The 23,069-nt window shown below is 32.1% G+C and overlaps 1 protein-coding gene across 1 annotated transcript in view; it reads right to left on the reverse strand.

Moving 5' to 3' along the window:
• Positions 1–15,031, reverse strand: part of LOC123662135 — a 73,254-nt gene extending 58,223 nt beyond the window's left edge. The window contains exons 1-5 of the mRNA XM_045597020.1: positions 14,755–15,031; positions 13,248–13,532; positions 12,884–12,992; positions 11,969–12,814; positions 11,364–11,434 (exon numbers count right to left, since the gene is read on the reverse strand). Coding sequence (XP_045452976.1) covers positions 11,364–11,434; positions 11,969–12,814; positions 12,884–12,992; positions 13,248–13,532; positions 14,755–15,031 — 1,588 coding nt within the window. The remainder of the gene's footprint in view (positions 1–11,363; positions 11,435–11,968; positions 12,815–12,883; positions 12,993–13,247; positions 13,533–14,754) is intronic.
• Positions 15,032–23,069: the final 8,038 nt, after the last annotated feature.

Raw genomic sequence — 23,069 nt, forward strand, 5'->3', positions numbered from 1 at the left:
ATTGCTTTTGTTTTTGTAAATTAATTAATTATTAAAACTATACACTCGTATATGACGGCTTTAATTTTGATACAACGTCAACATGATTAACGGAATTATTCGCACGGGTATTTCTAGTGTAACATAATATTCTAAGACGTAGCTTTATCTAATTTTAATATTTAAACAACAATTTTGTTATTGTTATCAAAATTCTTTAAAAAAATGTAAATAAAATAGGAAAAAATTTCATTTCCTTTCTTGTAATGCTACACTTAAAGTGGGTTAGAAGATTAGACTTACCTTTCCCAAACACCCTAGATACCGTCAAACCCTTTGGGAGCTTAGATAAAAATAATTCGAATAAAATTATGGTCGCTAAAATTTTAATTGTTTATTGAATAAGACGTCTCGTCCTTGTTGACAAATATTTAGGATATTTATAATTGGTATTTTTTCCTTTGTCATTTCTCACTTAAAATGATTTAAACTTAAGTGATTATAAATTTTTTTGCTGCTTCAGTAATTGTTGATTGTTGTTTTTGATAATAATTTCTACGGTTTTGATAAAGTTGATTTATGAAATTGAAGGATAAGTCAAATCATTCTCTCTTTGTGCATGTCTCCGACTGCATGTTATGTACGACGTTGCATAAAGTTTCGAAGGACTACCGTATTAATATATTTTAAATGTACAGCGCAAAATGTTTGGTATTGTTTCTATTTATTTCGCTGACTTTGTGTGCATATTGAATTTTTATCTTGTTCCAGATTTTTCAGTTGATTTACTATTAGTTGTTCTTCACGCAGGCGGGTTTTTTGTTTTTTTTTAATTATTATTTTTTTATCTATCTATCTATACTAATAAACGGAGAACCGGTTTTTTGTTCAGTTATACTGCGATGACTACTAAACCGATCGGAATAATTCTGATACCATAAGATGCAGCGTGTTTAGGAGAAAGTTTTAGTACCCAAGTAGAAACTTTTTCGTGTTCCTTAGCCAGACCGAACCGGACATGCCCGATCTGGACCGGATATGTAACGCATAAGGATAAGGTATGTAACGCATACAATTTGTCTGGACCTGATCAGGATGAGATGAGATTTCCTGATCGGGTCCAGATCAATCATCTGCGTTACATAGCTTGTCTGGTCCGGGTCGAGTATGCCCGGTCCGATCCTTTTAAAAAACACGAATGTATATTCTTGAAAAAATTGTTTAATAAAAAAAAGTGAATTGATATTATAAATATGTTGCTTAACATAATTATTATTATATTTATTTCCGTTACTTTTTTTCCAATGTATTATTTATTTTTGTTTTTACTATAAATATCACTTATTTTTATTTATTTTTATATTATTAATTAATTATTATTATAATTGAATTTTATTTATTAACTTCAATTAATTAACGACTAATTAACTACTTCCTACTACTTACGACTACTCCACTTTGTTGAAATAGACCCCCTGCTAGACTGTCCTGATAACTGTATATATACTAAGTGCGCTTAAAAACATCGATAGCGTGATTCAGGCTTAGTCCACGTAATTTCTTTCAGGCTATCCTAATTTGGACCAGACCTGGTCCTGATGCAGTTATGCCTTACCATACATGGTTATATTTTACACCAGGCTATCCTTATCTGGACCGGACTAGGTCCTGATCCAGTATGCCGTAATATACTTGATTGTATTTTACATCAGGCTATCCTTGTCTGAACCAGACCTGGTCCTGATAGGCCTTTCATAGACAGAGGTCGCTTGTATTTTATAAATTATATTCAAATATTCGAAACTATTTCTATAGTAACATACCCTCTATTAATTAAATATGAAAACAATAAAAATACGATGCATAATAATATAATAACATATACAAATATTGTTTTAAAACTACATATGAAACCAACCAGTTGCTCTAATTAAGCTTTCGCATTAAACTAACGCTAAACAACACACGGAGCTATGCTTTTTTACGAGCTGTAATTAAAACTGAATTACGTTTCATTGGAGTTAGAAAAACGAAAGAACGCGACAACTGAAAACTAATTAGAGCGAGTACGTTAATGTCTGACTTAATTTAATTTCATCGGCCTTGGTGCCATCTTGTTGCATGTGAGGGTATTTGAAAGTCAAGTTTCGTTACGAGAAGTTTGTTTAATTACGACGGTTTGAGGGTTATAATTTGCATAGTATTTGTTTAATGTGAATACTCAATAAAAAAAATATATTTTTAAGGGTAAATTTATTTCATAACTTGATTATCTGTCATACTCGTACTACCACATGTCATATAATTGTATATATATTTTTGAAGTAAAAATTTCTACACGCACGCTTGACTGGGGAAGTAAGCTGGTGAATGCGTGACGAGAGCGTTACGAAAAGTTTGATTGGGTGAGGCGAACGAAAGTTGAGAGGGTATATAAATTAGTGAATGTAGAAACAGAGAGAGTTACGTTTCATAAGTTTTACTTAAGTCGTGTGGTCTAATGCACACCCGTTTTTTTATATACATATTTTTAACACACACACACAAAATTGTCTGTTCCTAAGGTAAGCTATTTAATGTTATAACATTAGGTAGCAGCAGATTGTTATAGTTACATTTTTTATTCGCAAAATACATATAAGTAACACATATATAAATAAAAACATATGTTAAACCCAGACCCGGATCGATGATAGAACCCAGAACCCGAAGCAGAAAGCAAGCTCATTGCACACTGCCCCATCGGGCTAGCCCAAAAAAAAAATTAATGGTTATCAAAATTATATTATCAAGCTAAAATGTTGCCCTTGTAGTTGTTGGTCGGTTCACTGCAAGTTGATAGATAGTTTCTCTACAAAGAATAACATCATCAGGTACTTATACTACCTTATACTAATATTTTAAGTAATTTGCGAAGTGAGAGATAATATAAATAAGTATATAAGATAAAATAAGAATAAGTAAAGTAGATAGGGCTATTCGTAGGACGAATAGAACTAGAAAAATTATTTATATAAAAACACAAACAATAAAGCTTTCAAGCAGTGTTGTGTTCCTGTTGGTGAGTAATGTGACCAGAGCACCTGGGGGGAATTGGGGATAGGGTCTGTAGGTTCTGGTTTTGCAGACGTCCATATGCTGCAGTAATCACTTACCAACAGGTGAGCCGATGTATATATAAAAAAAAAGAAAAAGAAAAACAATTATCTATGTCAAAAAAAGGAATCGAACCCATGACCACATGATTGCGATTTGTGGTAATTTAAGCACAACTCCACGAGGTTCATAATTATCATTTATCTTCTATTTGTAAATCGTAATTAATGCGCTTTAATACGTATTAGATTAATTGAAATTTGTGGTTCAACGTTCTGCTCCACTTATCCCTAATAATATTATAAATGTGAACGTAAGTTTGTTTGTGACGCTTTCACGTGATAACTATTTAACCGATTATTATGAAACTTTTTACACATATACTTGGAGGTATTAGAAGTTACATACGGGAAACTTTTTATTAAAAAAAATACAATGCGAGTGAAACCGTTGGTAAAAGCTAGTATGAGATAAAAAAAGCATAATCCTTGTTATAACATTAATAAATAGGTAATCAATTAAGGTTGGAAACATTAATATATTGTTCAAAATCTAGATCGCATGAATATAAACTATATAAATAAAAATGAATGTTGCTAAGCGCATAATTCTCATATCGAGAATGGCTCGACCAATTCGGCTAATTTATTTTATTGTATGCTCCTTAAGGCCCACGGAAGGTTTTAATACTAAAAATAAAAAGTAAAAAAAAAATACTATTCACTTTTTACAGAACGAAGTCTGTTCGGGCAGCTAGTATATGATATAGATATCTTGTATATTGTATTTTTTATACAACTAGGTCGGCAAATAAGCGTATGGCTCACTTGATGGTAAGCGATAACCGTGGCTTATAGGTGGCTTCAACACTAGAAGCATTACAAGCGCGTTGTCAACCCTACCCTCAATCCTTCCAGGAGCTCTGTTCACATTACTCATGACAGGAACACAACACTGCTTAAAAGAAGTGTTATTTAACTGTAACCTTCTGTAAGGTCGAGGTACTTCCCCAGTCAGGCTGCTCCAGATTTTGAGCAGGATACTGCACCTCAGTTGATATAGTTAAGACGTAGAGACATTTCTGTTGTATGTAAAATCATCACGACATCTCATCTGTATAAGTTCAATCTATTTGGCCTTAGTCCGTCTATTGCAGACGATTTAGACAGTGTCAGACAGACACCGCGTCGCCTAGAACACTCTTCAGGAAAACGCAGAGTTGAGAGTTCAAATATATTGCGTTATTCAGTATACATAATCGCTATGTCAATAATAAAAATACCTTTCTCATCTTTAGCTATGGCGTTTTAAAAATTAATAAATAATAAACACTTCACACTCAACGGCCCCCAGTAGGATTTTCTCCTGTGTTAGCGGTCCGGAAACACCCAATACGCAAGCACAAGCACAAGTATAGACATATTAGTCATATTAGAAATATACTCGTAGATAAAAAATGTTTAAAATATTATACATATTTACCATTCACAGCTTAAGAACTAAATATTTACAGATAGTTTTGGTATAAATCATGTCCGCGTGGAATCGTGCCAAGGAAAGATTAGAATTAGACATATTAGAAAAATACTAATAATAAAATTAAAATATATAATATATTAAAATAAATAAATAAAATTATACGCAAACTTGGTAAAATTCAATAATTAGTTCTAATACCCACAAAGAAGATACAATATAGAACTTAATATTAGCTTAATCATCTTGGTGTATTTGCATCATTGAAAGCCATTAAACCGAAAAAGTTAAGTTAAAAGAGATCCTGGAAATGGTATCAATAGCGGCAGTAAAATTTTTATTTAAAGTGTTATGTTTTGTACACGTTATACAGAGGCGTTTTACTTATTAATGCAGCGTATGTTAGTATGTTGAAATTTTTATCTGATTGATAGAAATGCAGTTACTTCTTTCCTTCTACAAGTATGCTTACGGCAAAATATGTTTTGAGATGTCTCTTTTAAGAATAATCCCTTCAAAGATTATTGTAAAATACGACGAGACGGGGCAGTTGTCACTGTTACTGGCTGTGTCACATAGCGAATAGTCAGTCAATCAGTTGAGCCTATTGCAGTCCACTGCTGGACATAGGCCTACCCAAGTTTGCGCTAGAACATCCCGGTTTTCCGCAATCCTCATCCAGCCTACATCAACAATCTTACGAAAATCGTCGGTCCAGCGGGCTGGGCGGGAATTGTACAGGAATTAATTACATGTTTTTGACGTCTTAGCGTTATTGTACTTGTTTATGTTGTGTATGTATGCTCTGAAAACTTGACCAGTATTTACATCCTACTGGACCGTTGCGTGTAAGATGTGAGATGACACTCAATGTTTCCAAACCCTCGTTATAGAGGCTTAATCCTATTAGAGGCAGTTTGGTTTGCGGTAAGTATTATTACTTATATATAAAATGTGTGATTTTTAGCGGAATACATACAAAACAGTAAATCGTAGTCAGAATTTGAACAATAAAACTTGTTTTATTATTATTTAAGCATTTACTACCAGTAATAAAACACGTTCGCTCGTTTTTATTTCAACAGAATATTCGAAACGGTTTTGTTCCCATTAAGTCTAGTGCCTGAAACGGAGATTGAAATTTATTGGCAGATAATAAAATCAATTCTAGTATTATACACGAAAATGTTTTAGAAACTGAAAAAAATGAAAATAAAATATTGCAAATTGTTTCACTTTGAACCCATAATGGCTTTGCACGTGTGATATTAACAAAAAAAAGAAGAAAATATGTAGTTTTTTGAAAAAAAAAAATGAGCGTGTGCAATTCACACACAGCAAAAGTAAAACTTCTGAAAATACGTAGGTACGTAGCCCGTTGCATTTTGTACTGTCTACGATGATCATGGTCTCGTGAAAAAGGTCGTAAGCGCCGTGCAAAGCGCGTCGCTAACGCAGTTAGAGCAGTAATGTCTTCCATCTCATTCTCTCCCATACATACTTTTTGTTTCATCGAGTTTAAAATCACAACGATTCTAAAGAAATTTTATTTATAAATAAAAAAAACAAATGTCAACATTACATATTTGTTTATCGTTATAGAAACCGACGGCAGAAGAATATATATTGAACATTATGTTTTATTGATTTTCGTCCAAGATTGATGAGATAGCCCTGAAGATAGCTCACGTAAATCTTGACCGAAAGGGGTTAGCAACGTTGAATTTTTTAAATATATGGAATGTTTACGAATTCAGGACGAGCAAGGAGTTCAGCTCGTGTTGGTCGTGAAGTAGCCTCTCTTAGATCTCAGATTTTCATCAAAACTATTACAACGAAATAGTTTAAGAAAATAGGGTATAGGCTTCCTTCATAGGGTTTTCCCTGTGCCCAATATTTGGACATTAACTGACCACTATCATAAAATATTATAAACCATCACGACATCCGTTCTGGTGTAACGGTGCGTATGACGTGTCGGTGGCATCTAAACACCGACAGTCGTGGGTTCGATTCCCGCTTGGAGTGAATATTTGTGTTTACACAAATATTTATTTCCGATCTGGTTGTTAGACCTTGTCTCATTACCATGCCTCGGAGAGCACGTTAAGCTGTCGGTCCCAATTGTTATAATCTACACTTGATAGTGATCGTTTCTCATAGCTGGTAATATATCAGCCAATTCGCATTGGAACAGCGTGGTGGATTAAGTTCTGAACCTTTTCCTAGACGGAGAAAGAGACCTATGCCCAGCAGTGCGATATTACAGGCTTTACAGGCAGCATTATCATGAAATACAGTAGAGAGTTAATATTTATGATGCTAATGGTCTTTATTGTTACTGAACTGCATTTAAATTAAAACGTATGATTGTGAATACACATTCGTGAAAATGATGTACGGGTTGTTATTTTAAAGGACATTTTGTCGGAGGTACAATCAGTGTACTTACGAGAGTCACGCAAGCGGAAATTTTTGCAATTTGAATTTAAAGGAAAGATAGAAGGCCCTGTGCCAGCGCTTATACACATCCCAAAGACGGCGTTGTTAAATTAATATTCTTTATTTCGTGTACCGAACCTATACACACGTGCCCTGCTTACACCCACGCACAAAAGCGAACAAAATAAAAATGAAGCATAATAGAAACATCGACCGAAACATAACTAGGTGCCCAATAAAAACAAATCATAATACTAAACACGTTACCGAGCTGTTGTTGTTTACTCGTAAATGGATACACCGACCACATTACGTATTCCGTTGAGTTCCTTCCATATTTCTTCATTCTATGCAATGAATCTCTTTTAAATTGTGTTAAATTGTGCGACCTTTTTTCGTATAAACTAAAGTAATGTTTTTAAATATCTACCTATTGAAAACTAGACTGAATATACCTCTAAACTTTCAGTAGGTTACCCAGTTCAAAATATAAAAAAGTTGACCAGAACAAACTATTGCTAATTGATTTTTGACAATACGTGGCCAAGTTCACGCCAGACATCCCGGTTTTTTCGCAATCCTCATCCAGCCTATACCAGCAATCTTACGTAGATCGTTTAAAATCAGGTAATCCTTCGTCTTGTTATATGCTCGTTTTCATGAATATAATGAATACTCTTGCATTCAAGTGTCAAAATGTCTTAGGTAATTGAAAACCAAAATTTTGGTTTTAGCTCCTCAGTTTTATTTGCTTTATTATGAAGAAACTACAGCTGTAGAGCTTTTTCACGCCATTTTTTTAAAATATCTATATTATACAGACATAGTCGTCTTTTCCTAAGTGAGAAACCAGCTGGCTGATACAGCTATATATTTTTTTTGAAGTAAAATTTCTTTACGCAAGCTTAACTTGGTGAGTGAGCTGCTGAATGCGTAACGAGAACGTTACAAAAAGTGTGATCTGACGAGGCGAACCGAAGCTGAGAGGGAGATATAGGTTAGTGAAGATAGAAAAGGGAGAGAGTTACGTTTTTACGAAGTTTTACTTTATTCGTGTGATTTAAAGCATACTCATATTGTTCGGTAAACACATACATTAAAATAATAATCACATAGTATATAGTAGATAGTATAAAACAAAGTCGCTTCCCGCTGTCTGTATGCTTAGATCTTTAAAACTACGCAATGGATTTTGATGCAGTTTTCTTAAGTAAATAGTATAATTCCAGAAGAAGGTTTATATGTATAATACATGCATTAATTTAGTAAAGGAACACTGATAGTTTTATAGAGGTTTCTAATGTGATGGTTTCTAAATGTGCACATTTTTTGCAAATATTTATTTTATACTAGCTGTGTCCGTGACTTCGTTCACGTGGAATTTAACAATAAAGTTTTTATACAATTCGCAGAATTATAAAATAATTAGACTTCTAAAATAAAAGTAGCCTAAGTTACTCCTTATTATATCAGCTATCTGCCAGTGAAAGCCTCGTCAAAATCGGTCCAGACGTATCATAGATTAGCCGACAGACAAAAATTGTAAATAATGTTATTTTGGTATATGTACCGTGTACACACCCATGTGCATTTAGTAAAAAGCGGTTAATTCAATATTACAAACAGACACTCCAATTTTATTTATTTGTATAGATTTTATATTTAGTATCAGCATTGCACTCGTGCGAAGCCGCGGCGGGTCGCTAGTAATAAATAAATAAATACATATATCACACTCAGACTCGAGGTGGGAATCAAATCACCCGGAGCAGAAAGCAGGGTCACTACAAACTGCATCAACGGGCTCGTCACTTTTCGTGAAAGTATGATATATAAGTCGAAAGCAAATTTCCAGTTTAGTACCATCTAAAAGTATGAATAATCTAGAATTTTCACTAAAAATTATCACAGACCAAACTATCTACAAATATCTTTTCCAACGAACGTTTTAACTTAAATAAAAAAATAATCTGATTTAAGCTTACTGATAATATTATTCTGCTTGCATTTTCCTAGTTACGTATATATAGCCTCATACGTTGTATGTTATTTATTTAAGCATCAAACATTAATATATACATTTAGCGAACAGCAACGCTTGCTAACGTTTAATTCAGACATTAACTACACTTGAATGTGAAGTGGTATGCGAATGTGCTAAATTATGCTCTTAGGTAACAATTAGCGGCAAACAGGAACGGAGAAATAAACGGAAATTAAAAAAGTGAGTTATTAATAATAATTTAATTTTGTTGTTTGAATTGAAAAATACTTCATGGTTGGTAGAAGAGTCAAAATTATGACTGAGCTGTATCTATGGGTTACTAATTTATTTACCATACAATGTTTTTTAAGTAATCAGACAAAAATGTTAGTTTAAGGCCATATCCACGTAAATTAGTAACACGAATAGTGGCAGCAAATTGTGAGAATGTATTTATGGATATAAGTCTGTTACTTTTTAAGGCGAATCGTCTGAATTCATTGTGGTGGAAGTGGTTATATACTTATTTTGAGATACAGAATAACCAGAATATTGGTTTATTTGTCAAAATCGAAATAAGTAAAAAGTCATATAAATTAATTTAATGGACAAAAATATACCCAGTAAAATTTGTGAGGTGAAGTTTTTTTTAAATATAATTTTAATTTCAGTGTAACACGCTTTTCATAACCCAGCCATTCCCTAATCAAAGCAAGATTATTTAATAATCCCAGTATGAGATTATTGTTTTACGTGTGAATAAGGCTGTGACAAAGAGCCTTTGTCGAATACTTTCATTTTCAATTACTACTAAAGCCGTGAGAACCAATAAATATCCTCTTTCACCTCGGCTCACCTGATGGTAAGAGATTACCGTAGCTTATAGACACCTGCAACACCAGAAGCATCGCAAGCGCGTTGCCGACCCAATCCCCAATCCCCCCAGGAGCTCTGGTCACTTTACTCACCAACAGGAACACAATACTGCTTGAAAACAGTATTATTTAGCTGTGATCTTTTTTAAGGTCGAGGTACTACCCCAGTCGGGCTGCTCCATATTTTGAGTAGGAAATTCCCTCAGTTAAATCAGGTATGAAGCATAAAAGTTTAAAAGCTTGTTAGTGTGTCGTTATCCATTTTAAATATAGAAATACATTAATATAAATGTTTGTAAGAATGTATGGATGAATATTTATTCTGTCATGAAAAACTTACTTAGCTGATTGTAATGAAATTGGGTACGTACAGCTAAGCTAACTTTACTCATTAATACACGAGAACGAACATCAAAATCAAAAATTATTATTGAAAGCGAAAAAGTACTTTAATACTATAATTTGTTAGGTGAAATAATCACCTAACAAATAACAAAACACAGCAAATTCCAACATATGACAACTTAAAATAAATTTCAACAGTAATGACACAGACTGACAAGCGTAAATGAGTTTAACATATAATTATATCTGCAAAGGTAGGGAAGGCTCGACACAACCCATTGATTGATTGGTGTGAGGTACGGGGAGATACAGTAAAAGGCGCACAAGTGTTCCGGACAACGCTCTGATTTATTCTGCATACATATAATGAAAATACATGTCTTATAAACTAAATGTTACTACACTACACCACCGGGGCAAAATAAAAAAAATAAAAATTAATTACATAATTAAGTTTTTTTTTTTTTTTTGTATAAGTATATAATGTAAATATGAAAAGTTTTAATAAGTAAAAGTAATAGTAATAAAACAATTAGTATGTATCTAAATATAGTATACAATAATTTGAAATGATTTAGAAATAAACATTAATTATTTATCTTTTACAAAAAGTTTTGTTCTATTTTTATGAATAATTTCAATTTTATTATTTCTCAAAATTTTTACATTCGGTTCCTGCTCTTCAATAACTAAATACGGGCCATTATACAAGGTATCTAATTTTCCTCCTGTTTCATTTTTTACTAATAACATATCATTTGGTTTGTATTTTATTTTATTTACCTTTTTATCATATTTCTGTTTTCTTTTCTCTTTAGACTTTAACAAATTTTCTCTCGCATCCCTATTAGCTGTCTGTAACCTGTACTTTAATTCTAAACTGTAATTGTCTGGATTGTATAAAGGTTCAATGTCAGAAGAAATTCTACTAGGTATTTCACATGATTTTCCAAAAACTAACTCGTATGGTGCATATCTTGTACTTGAGTGAATTGTATTATTATATGTAAAACACCAAAATGGTAGCCATTGGCTCCATGTCTCTGGATGGTTATCACATTGTATGCGCAAAAATGAACCTAAATGTTTATGTGCATTTTCAAGAGAACCAATAGTTTGATGATGGTATGCAGTAGAACTTAGTTTTTCTATATTTAGTAACTTACAAACCTGTTCCATTGTATCCGATATAAATTCAGTTCCACGATCCGTAGTGATGACCTTTGGGATTCCGAACCTTAAAATGAAATTATTCACAAAATTCTTAGCTATACTTACCGTTTCCTTATTTCTAAGAGGATATGCCTCTACAAATTTACTTAATTCACATTGTATTGTTAATATATATTTATTATCTTCTAAATCTCTATCTAATGGACCTATTATGTCTAGAAAAACTTTTTCCAAAGCAGAACTAGCTGTGGTTGTAATAACTAGGGGTTCCTTAATATGCCTAGAATGTTTACTTTTTTGACATTTTTCACACTTTCTAACGTAACTCTTAACATCATTTTCTATTCCTGGCCAGTAGAATTTACGTTTTATGTTATTTACCATTCTGCGAATCCCAGCATGTCCGCTTGTGGGTAGCAGATGATAGTCGTTCATAATAAATTGTTTTTCCTCGTCACTATCTATTCTTTTTATACCTTTCAAAATACAAATCCTTGGACCGTTATATTTATTTTTACTTTTTATTTCTTCTATAAGACTCCTTATAAATAACGCGTTATCTTCTTTCTTTATAATGCATATTTCTCTAATTTCTAACTTTTCACATATTTTCCTCAATTTTTCCACAAAAACGTCTCGCGTATAATGTGCTTTAAAATCAAGGTTAACATATAATATATTTTTATTTTTATTAAATGCGAAACATTCAGATTCGACATCCATATATTTTTTCTCTTTCATTTTTCTTAGTTCTTTCCCTTGTATTAAACTTAACTCAACTGATCCACTCGGTATTCTAAGTATTTCCACAACACTTGGTTGATCAGGCCAATTGTTCGGGTCAATACTTGGAATATCGCTTATCATTCTATCATCTCCACTTTCATTCTTTCTTTCTGCCTCTTTTACTTTCTTAGCCTGTGCTCTTGTTGTTACTGCTAATAACCTTTCATTCATAGCTTTCAAATCTTGGGAAGTCATACTTATTCGCGATAAAGCGTCCGCTATTACATTTTCTTTACCTTTCACGTATACTACTTTAAAATCATACTCTTCTAGTGCTAACCGAAATTTTAAAAGTCTACTTGAAGGGTCTTTTAGTCCAAATAGGTATATAAGGGGTTTATGATCCGTCATAATAGTAAAAGTACGTCCAAATAAATATGGTCGAAAATATTTTACACTCCAAACTATGGCAAGTAGTTCTTTCTGTATAGTTGGGTAATTTAATTCAGCTTTATTCAAAGGTCTACTAGCATATGCTACAGCTCTCATGTTATTATTACAAAGTACTGCACCTATTGCTGTCCCTGAAGCATCAGTTTGTAATATAAATTCTTTTGAAAAATCAGGGTATTGTAGAATGGGTGGATTTATTAAAGCATTTTTCAAAATATTAAATGATATCTCACACTGTTCAGTCCACTCATATTTGACATTCCTCCTACAAAGTTTATTTAAACAATTAGTTAATTCAGCAAAATTTTTAATAAACTTTCTATAGTAATTACACATTGCCACAAAACGTCTCAACTCATCGACGTTCGTCGGTATTGGGTAATTTTGAATAGTCTTAATTTTGTCTTGGTCTGGTTGAATTCCTTTAGAGGATATCGTATGGCCTAAATATAATAGTTCTGTTTTTAAGAATTGACATTTACTCGGATTTAGTTTGAGATTGACTTTACGTAAGCGTTCGAAAATTTCTATTAAGTTTTTATTATGTGATTCTAAATTTCTTCCGAAGCAAACACAATCGTCTAAATAAATAAAACAATTTATATAGTTAAGACCTGACATAGCTACTGACATGACTCTAGAGAAAGCGCTGGGACTGATCTTTAGCCCCATAGGTAGACGTTTCATTTGAAACTGACCTGTACTAGTTGTAAATGATGTGATTGGTCTAGATTCGGGTTTTAATGAACATTGATAATATGATTGACTTAGGTCTAAATGAGAGAAATAAATTGCGCCTGATAACGAATCCAATATCTCTGTTATGTTTGGTAATGGAAATTTATCATCCTGTATTACTTCATTTAACTTTCGATAGTCTATAACTAATCTCCACTTTTTATTATTTTTGTCATCTGATTTTTTGGGTACTAACAATATCGGACTGGACCATTCACTTTGTGATGGTTCTATTATGTCATCAGCTAACATTTGTTTAATTTGTTTATCTACTTCAGGTTTTAAACTATGTGGTAATCTATATGGTTTTATATAAACTGGATTTACATTTCGTTTCAAATTAATTGATTGTTCACACAAGTTAGTAGTCGTAAGCTTATCACCGGGTAAATAAAATATGTCAGCATACTTTGAACAAATACTCTCTATACTGTTACGTTCACTTGTACCTAAGTGATCAAGTTTCAAAGATTGCAACAATGTTTTTGCACGTGTAGAGTTCGAAGTACACTTATCAAAAGAACAAACATTATACTCTTTTAATGGTAATAGCTGAGGTTGAAAAATTGGAATAATAATTTCTTTGTCACTAGTATTCATTAATCTAATAGGTATTATGTTATTTTTTGGTTTTACTATTAAACTAGCTAAAAATAAATTTTCTTGTAATTCTTCCTGTACAATCACACTATCTTCTTTCACATCTGAATTTAACTTTATATAATGAATAGTTTCGCATCGTGCTGGTATCGTTATATAGTCTGTACATAATTTAGGTGAAGTATATAATGGTATCTGGCTTTGTTTTTCATTTGTTAACATTAATATATTTTTCTCTAAATCGATAATCGAATAAAAATTGTTTAGAAAATCTAACCCAATTATTCCATCTGATTTACAAGGTAATTCCTCAAACAAATAAAATTTGTGTTCATAATTAGTTCCATCTAACGCCTGTAAAGTTAAATAAACATAACCCTCTGAATATGTCTTGCCACCTATACCGTTAATGACTATAGGGTCTTTATGTATCGGTGTATGTTTCGATAATATACTACTACGAATAGCCGATAAAGATGCACCGGTATCTAGTAACCACGAACATTTTTTTCTATAGATATTTAAGAATATGTATTTTACATTGTTTTCGTAATTTAAAATATAATTTTTAGTCCCGAAAAAACTGTTTCGGTTCAGTAGTTTTTTCTTCTTCAAGTTGTACCGAACAAATATTTTGCTTACTACGGTTACCGCTACTATTGTAAACTCGACGGGGACCTCGAGTCGGGGTCGAGTGGTTTTTGTTAGAATAATATCCTGAATTATTATAATTATTTTTAACATACATACCTGTACGAGGGGTATTATTGAGATTGTTGTTCCGTCCACGATGTGAGTAAAAATTAGTTTTATTGGTTCGTCCGCCTCTGCCTCTTTGGGAAGACCTATAGTAGGGGATTCGATTACCTCTTCTTTGCGCGTTGAATATATTGTTAGACGATGAAGGTTGTCCCAACTCCTCGTCTTCAGCAGCACGGACTGCATCCTTCAACTCGGAGTAGTCTCGAGCTGATATAATTGTGCTGAGTCGCCTATTACGTAATCCATCTGCAAATCTTTTAATCGCTAATTTTTCATTAATAGGTCTCAATATCTCACAAGCCTTCGGGTTTCCGTTGCTCTGTGCTATAGTGAGGCCTACAAATAACTCAGATAATTTATCTCCATACTCATGAATTGACATATTATTTTGAGATAAGTTATTTAATTGGCTAAGTATCGCATTTGCTGATTTTTTTGTTAATAAAGAATTTCTAATATCATGGATTAAGCTCTTTACATCACTATATTCGCTTTTTAATTTTAATTTAGCACATTTAGTTAACCTGGTTTTTAATACAAATGAAATTAATAATTTTTTCTGTGTGAAATCTACAAGATACTCATCATACATTTCAATTCCGTCAATAATTTTTTCAGTAGTTTCTTCCGTATTATCCATTACGGGAATTAAAGAAGTAGCAGTTTTTAAGTCGAACCTATCCATTTTTGTTATTTCCGATTTTTCCATTATACTATCCACACAATTAATTTTGTAACTTAAAATTTTATTATATACTAATTCAATGCGTTCTAATATTCCATAAACATAATCTTTTAATTCAACTTTACATTTTTGTTCGTTAAAAATATTAATAATATCTTTATATTCACGAAATAGTTTTTCAGCTTTTACAATTTTTTTATTCACATTACCTGTATATTGTAATCTTCTAGTGGGACCTAATTTCCTTAAATCAATTTGAATTTCACTTAACTTATTTAAAATAATTTCTAATTCTTTTTCCATATAGTTTTAAACTTACAGTCAATATTACACATAGTTCTTACATATTTTACGTAAATATGGTATGAAATCTATACACAGAAATTAACAATAGAGGGGAAGGAAAGGTTTTCACTTCACATATTTTCACTTTTCATTTATATTATTATTACTTTTTAACTTTTTACTTTCACTATTCACTTTTCACTATACCGTATCTCCTCCGTCAGCGTTTGTAGGGTTGAATCTGCCAGAAAACCTCTGCCGAATTCTCGTAAAAAATTCAGACTGCATTCTTTTTTCTATCCATTTCCTTTCTTTATTTCTCCAGCTTTTCCATGCCAAGTAAACCATAGTACAAACAAAAATTATTAGGGCCACGGTGATTAAAATATTACTCGTTTTTATGTTACTTTCGATTTCTGTAATTCCTCCAGTGTTACTCCCTGCAGCGGCATTCTGCGTTATTAATATTTCCTTATCTTCGTTTTTCGAGTAATTTTTCCCCATATTATTTATTAATTAGATATAGTTTTAATGAAGGTCTCACTTTATTCACTGCTCGTTATAAATTATAAATTCTTTAAAAGTTGCACCGAGGCACGCTGGAATCCGTCGCGTTTGCGTTTTGCGCCGGTCACCCGACACTCGCAACCGCCACGGCATGGCAGGGTCGCCATGAGGTGTGAGGTACGGGGAGATACAGTAAAAGGCGCACAAGTGTTCCGGACAACGCTCTGATTTATTCTGCATACATATAATGAAAATACATGTCTTATAAACTAAATGTTACTACACTACACCATACAGACATACATTAAATAATATAAGTCATCCTAGGTACACACATGTAATGGCGTTACTGAGGGACATGTTTGCTCTTAATAAATAGCTAAAACTATTTGTCATTACTATGTTCTGTTTACACGAGATTAAATTACTTTGAACATTCAAGGAAAAATTACTTTAAGAACACACGCACTCGTTTGTTACGTAGGAATTTTCTTATGTTTGTAATAATACATAATTGTAATATTACAAACATAAGATAATAATATATTTAATTGTAGCAATCAGCACTATTGATATTAAAATCTCAAGATTTAACAGGCTTATTAGCCTGTTAAATCCCACTGCTGGGCAGCCTATTCCTTCATATTGAATAATTGTGTTTGCTAGCAAACGAAAAAAACGGACTTCAATTACATCGACAAGTAAACATCGTAAGTAGACGAAAAATATGCAAACGCACTAGTTGTCACTACGATTTTCGAGGGTTCCCTTCGATTTCTCTGAGATTCCACCATCAGATCCTGGTTTCCTTATCATGGTACCACCCCTGTGATATCTCCTTTCCAACAAAAAAGAATTATCAAAATCGATTCATAAGCAACAAAGTTATCCCCAAACAAACCTCCTCCTTTTTCGGAGTCGGTTAAAACGGGCGGAAAATCAATCCACAGCGCTGCTAAAACTCAAATTGGCGGATATACTCTCTGCTATAAGTAACGATCGTTATTAGATGACTACGATAACAACCGGAACCTACAACTTCACGTGCTTTCCAAGCAAAAGTTACGCTTTCGAAATAGTATTCTTGTAAGCGATTTTTTCCATACTTATTTTCGATATTCTTTTAATACCGATAAAAATTTGTTGTTTCCTCAATTTATAAGGAGTTTCGTAAGTAACTTTCAACGGGAAAATTTAGCATTATCAATACGAGTCGTATTTCCAATTTTATAAGACGAAGATATTTCCAATATTAAGCGTATTACTTTATGTTAATACTTATTTAATAAGTTAGAAAAAGTTGAAACGGCACAAATAATCGTCATTAATTCCAAATAACATCTTTGTGCCATTAGCAGTCGAAACACATAAACCTAGTAGGAGTGTTTTTTTTTTAATTTTCTGCACCTTCCTACATTTTCCTTGTTTTATAACTTCTAACTGGCGACAAGATAGCTGATGTATTTTTGCCCAGCGATTCAACGGGAAAATGCTGCCAGTATTCTAGGCACTATATTACACGTAATCATGTAGATTTATACCTGCAACTATCTGTAAATATTTTTTTCTTAAGATTTGATTTATAAATATTTACAACATTGTTAAATTTTGTAATAAATATTTGTCTATTTTAATTAGAACTGTCAACTTGTTTAAAGAATTTTATTGAACTCTTAGTCAGAATTTATTATTTATTTTTACATTAGAAATCCTACATATTAATAGCGTTTATATATTAATTATGAGAGGAAAATAAATACGGCTATAACCATAGGTTCATTAAGTGATAGATAAAATCTTATATTATCTTACCCCTTACCACAGTTATGACTTTAACTAGGAATTGCCGTAATATTTATGTCAGTCAAGATTTCGATAAATAAATTATGAAAATTATTCAACAGAATCAGGTTTAATACTTTACAAACAAATCTTTCATTATATAATAAATATGTATTATTATTTTGATATATTCAATTATTATACTTAAGAAAAAAAAGGCGGTACGAAGTTCTCTAGGTCGATTAGTGGGCTGTAATATATCTTGTGAATCCTTTTTTTCTAATTTAAACTTTTGTACACTATTTCTTGATTGATACTTTTGTGCTGCAACTACTGTATTACATTTATATTGAAAGTAATCCGAGGATAATGGTTCTGATTGTACAACAACACATATGTTTTAGTTATAATACTTGTTTATTTTTATCTACTGTACAATTATTTTTTGATCTTAATAAAATTAAATAAATAAAATATAGTTTATACTGGTTTTACAAAATAAGTTTTTCAATTTTGTCTTGTATATGCCTTTAACTAAACGAGTTACTTTAGCTTATCGCAGTCCATTGCTGTCCTCAAAAAGCTCCTCATTTTTAGCCAATCATAAAAAGGAACATCGCTATCGTGTTGCTTACCCTACTTTCGCTTTTAAAACAGAAAGTCGACGGGAGCTCTGATACTCACCACAAGAGCAAAATACTATTTGAGTATTATTTGGCTGCGACATTCTGTGGGACTGAGGCATTTCCCCAGCAGCTTTCCCCACCCCTACTGTACCTTAGAAAAATAATCAGAATCAAATTAATCTATGTATATTATTATAGTAACGTGATACTATAATTATACAATGTGTTGTTATTTTGTTTAAAAAACCCACAAACACAAACATTTATTCCAATTATTATTTATACCTTCAATATTGTTTTAATTACCTACAATTACCTGTAATGAGCGTTCTATTTATAGATACCTTTTTTTATGTAACTAGGTCGGCAAACAAGCGTACTGCTCACCTGATAGCAAGCAATTAAAAACCTGTCACTATTTTTACATTTTAAACAGTTTTTGAAGGACATTGAGTTTCTCATTTCACGATTTCATCGCGTTGTCTTGCGTGTATGTTTATCTTCTTAAATTGCTTTGAACTTCTAAGCGTAGTAAAAGTTTAGTTACATCGTTACGTGCTTTCATTCGCAAATCGTTTTAGATATCTAGCACTACAAATTTAAAAATCGTGTTGTTTGTGAGAACGTTTTAAATACTAAACTTTATATAAAGTTTCTTGTAGATTCCTAATCTAAAACGTTTTTCTAAATTACCGGGAAATTATAAAAGAACTGAAAATTTGCTTTGTATTGACAATCTTTTGGAGATTTACTTAGGAGTGATCTCACATTGTCACTCAAGAAACCAAAAACACAAAAATAAATGTCACACACTAACTGCCCTATGTAGGCCCTAATAGAACATACATAAATTATATGTCGAATTCTAGAAACTCACTATTTAACGTGATATCTTGTACATAGAATAAAAAAATCTCACTAACGTGATTTCAAATTAACATAAAAGCACAGTCTAATCTAAATTACTCAACAACGCGTTGGCTTAATGGTCACAATACTGGTTCGTGGCTGTTGCGCTGGCGGTTGCGGATTCAATTTGTATTGGCCATACAGATGTTTTCCGTGCTCTGGGTGTTTGTGCTTGTGGGTCTACCCACCGTGCCAAGGAGTGCTCTCCTGTAATTAATCAAGCCGTCGGTCCCGGTTGTTATCATGTATATAGGGAATATATCCTCCAACCTGCACTAAAGCAGCGTGGTGTATTAAGCTCTTATCTTTCTCCTACATGGGAAAAGAGGCTAAAAGAGGCTGAAGCGAGCGAATCTAATTATCAGGCTATTTATTAAATGTACATAACGATATATTGCACGATAATACAAATCAGCAATAATTATAATAAAGCAAAGTGAGCTTTGTAATTAAATTACAAGTTCGCTGGATATCACCTGATTAGTTCTGTCTAATATCGCTGAATATGTATGCCACAATAATTTCATAACATGTTTATGATTGTATAAAACGAGCTGTTTCCCGCAGTTACACATGTGTGTATTTAAATAATAAAAATAGCCTATAGTTTTATTTGGTAAAGATCAACTCAGAGTATCCTACACAAAAAAAAGTAATAATTTGGAATCAGTGGATCCTGATATTAGCGCGTTTAAATAAATAAAAATACAAACAAACTTTTTGGCTTTATAATATTAGTTTCGGTTCCTACGTTATTTTTTTATAAGTACCTTTGCGGTTTGCGCAATCGAATTTCAGAGAATAACTTTTTTTTTTAATTTTTTTAACGCCTCACAGTCAACGGACCCCAGAACTCTCATCTGTGTTGGGGGTTCGGAAACACACACACAACAAACAAGCATAAATACCCAAACCACGACAAACATCTATATGACCAATACAAATATTTGTAGTGAGCGGTGATCTAACCTGCGACCGCCAGCGCAACAGTCAGTACTTTGACGCGTTGTCAAGGTTAGTGCTGGTTGCTGACATGTGCTTAAATCGTGATTATGACTTTTTTTTTATTTTCCTCATAAAGATTCAAATCTTTATATATTCAAATCGCGATAGATTAAGGTCCAATACTTTTTATGTGAGGAATATACCTCTATTAGCAATAGTATCGTCATTAAAAGAATACTAATTGTATTTAACTTTTAAAAGACAACATTTACAACAATTGGTCCCTACTTAATTATTTAAAATCATTATGTTACATTGATTCTAATTCAAGTTATAAATCAAGAATCAACTTGAATAAAAAATGAGGTTAATATTTTAAAACTGTCAGATACCATAAGTATTACTAACTCAATGTTCAATAAAGGCGTGTCTTTGATAGATGGCGACAATTTGATCTTTGACGATATCCCACTTTTATCATTTTCCTAGAATTTAATAGTGTCTTCATAAAAAATGCCTTCAGAGGTATTTTGGTTTGCGATATTAATTTCTGGATATTTTATTATACGGAGAAATTTAATAGAACATTTTTCTTCACGTTTTTTGATAAAGCATAATATATTTTTTTCTTACTAGTCTTAACCGGTTACAAATTTAATTTGATGTATTATATACACATGCTGGTTTAATTTTATATATTATAGTAAGCCCTTTTTGTATGTACTGCTTAATTTTTGGTAAATATTTCAAGACAGTTAAAAGCGCTTTTTTGATAACTTCAACGAATAGAAGTATTTTAATTGGAATAAAAACTTGACTTTTTTTACTTTAACACGCTTAATTGCTTTTTTTGTCTGTTGTGAATTTACTCTAATTCTTGCTACATCTAAATATGAGTAGTGATCGTTTGGTACACATTTCAATGGGCGTCAAAACTAAAATATTTTGCAATTATAACGTATAAATTCACAAATTAAGAAACTAAAAATGGCAACCTAAAAGAAACAAAACTTATCGCATTTCATAAACCATGCACAATATTTCCTTCCAATGACAGGAAAGGAAATGTCAATAGTAAGGAGCTTTGTTTTCAAGATTTCGGAAATAAATTTAACGCCCAAGGCCGAGGTTCCCAATATTCCGAATAAATCCCGAGTTGAATAGACTCCAAAATTGCTATGATCGAAACGATAAGGCATATCTGCGTTATTCTTGGTTCTTTAATATTTTTACAAATAGGTTTAGTTTGGTTGAAAAGATTAGAGGATTCAAGAGCATTAACTAAAATATCATCCATGTTATTAGTAAAACAATTGAAAGTGTCTTAAATCTGATTTAGTACGAAAATAATTCAATCTTATTGCAGTTTTAAAATTTTACACCTGTGTAAGTGAAAATACATTCCTTTTTATTTTCAGCATGAAGCTGAAAAGGCAATCAGATAATAATAATTAGAGTATTTTATTATTGAGGTTTTCTCCTTGAGTGATGTTTTAATTTTAAAATATCACGGTAATTAAATAATTTTATAAATATAAATACTCCAGTCGTCGTATCATAGCTGGGACACTGAGTTTTCTATGCTGAGTGTCCTCTGAAAATTTAGATCAACTGTTTCACAAAAATAGCACACAACAAACATATTACTAAATTCATAAACTCATATTTCTGGATGAAGAATTTGCACGAGAATTGTTTTAAAGTTTGGAGATAAATGTCAAATAATTTCGACAGCAGTAAAGCAAGACACTTTTAGATATATGTTCATCTGAACAGTACGCTTAATGGACACCACACCTGAGGATGTTTCGTTATTATTTTAAGTGTTCCGTACATAAATCTAGTACAGTATATGTCAGGATTTATTTATTACTGTTTTTAACTGTCTGGAAAATGATGAGGGATTTTCATTAGAAAGTATTACCAAATTTAGTTATATAGCTTAGTTTAATTAATGGTAGATTGACGACGCGTAAGTGCAACGGTCACTGGCTTGTGGCCGTTGCACTGGCGGTTGCAGGTGAGATACCCGCACATGACTAACATTTGCATTGGGAATACAGATGTTTGCCGTGGTCTGGGTGTTTGTTCAGTCGTTATGGGTCTCCCCAGCGTGCCTCGGAGAGCACGGTACTATTTTTCCTAACTACTTATAATGAAAACAGTCCATACCCGTTTCGTCTGTACCTGCTATCGTCAAAAATTGAGAATCATTTTTGAATTGAGAATCAGCTTTAAAGTTCGTGTTAACATCGTTCGAATATAAGATTAACTCTAATAAAATAATTTTTAACAAAAAAAAACCGACTTCAAAAAGGAAACTAAAAAGTGAAAAATAAATTTACTTAGTACAAAGTAATTCGTATTTTGATTTAGTTAATCAGAAATGATTAAATAAATATTTTATAATTTTGAAGTCGGTGCCAAGTAAAACAATAACTACTCTAGTATCTACTCATAAGTTGTATTCAGTTTTCTTTCCTAATTTGTTTCATTGACTATTAGGTTGAATACTGTTATTATTCTGTTATTGTTTTGACATATCTGATAATATTTTTTGTACTTGTTTGTTGTGTGTGTGTTGTTTGTATTTGTTATTGTAGCCAGGTTGTTGTAGTATTTATATATGTGTATGTGTTAATTACGTTAAATCGTTATAGATTTATAAACGAAGTGAAATT

Source organism: Melitaea cinxia, chromosome 18 (assembly GCF_905220565.1).
Source record: "Melitaea cinxia chromosome 18, ilMelCinx1.1, whole genome shotgun sequence".
Lineage (NCBI taxonomy): Eukaryota > Metazoa > Arthropoda > Insecta > Lepidoptera > Nymphalidae > Melitaea > Melitaea cinxia.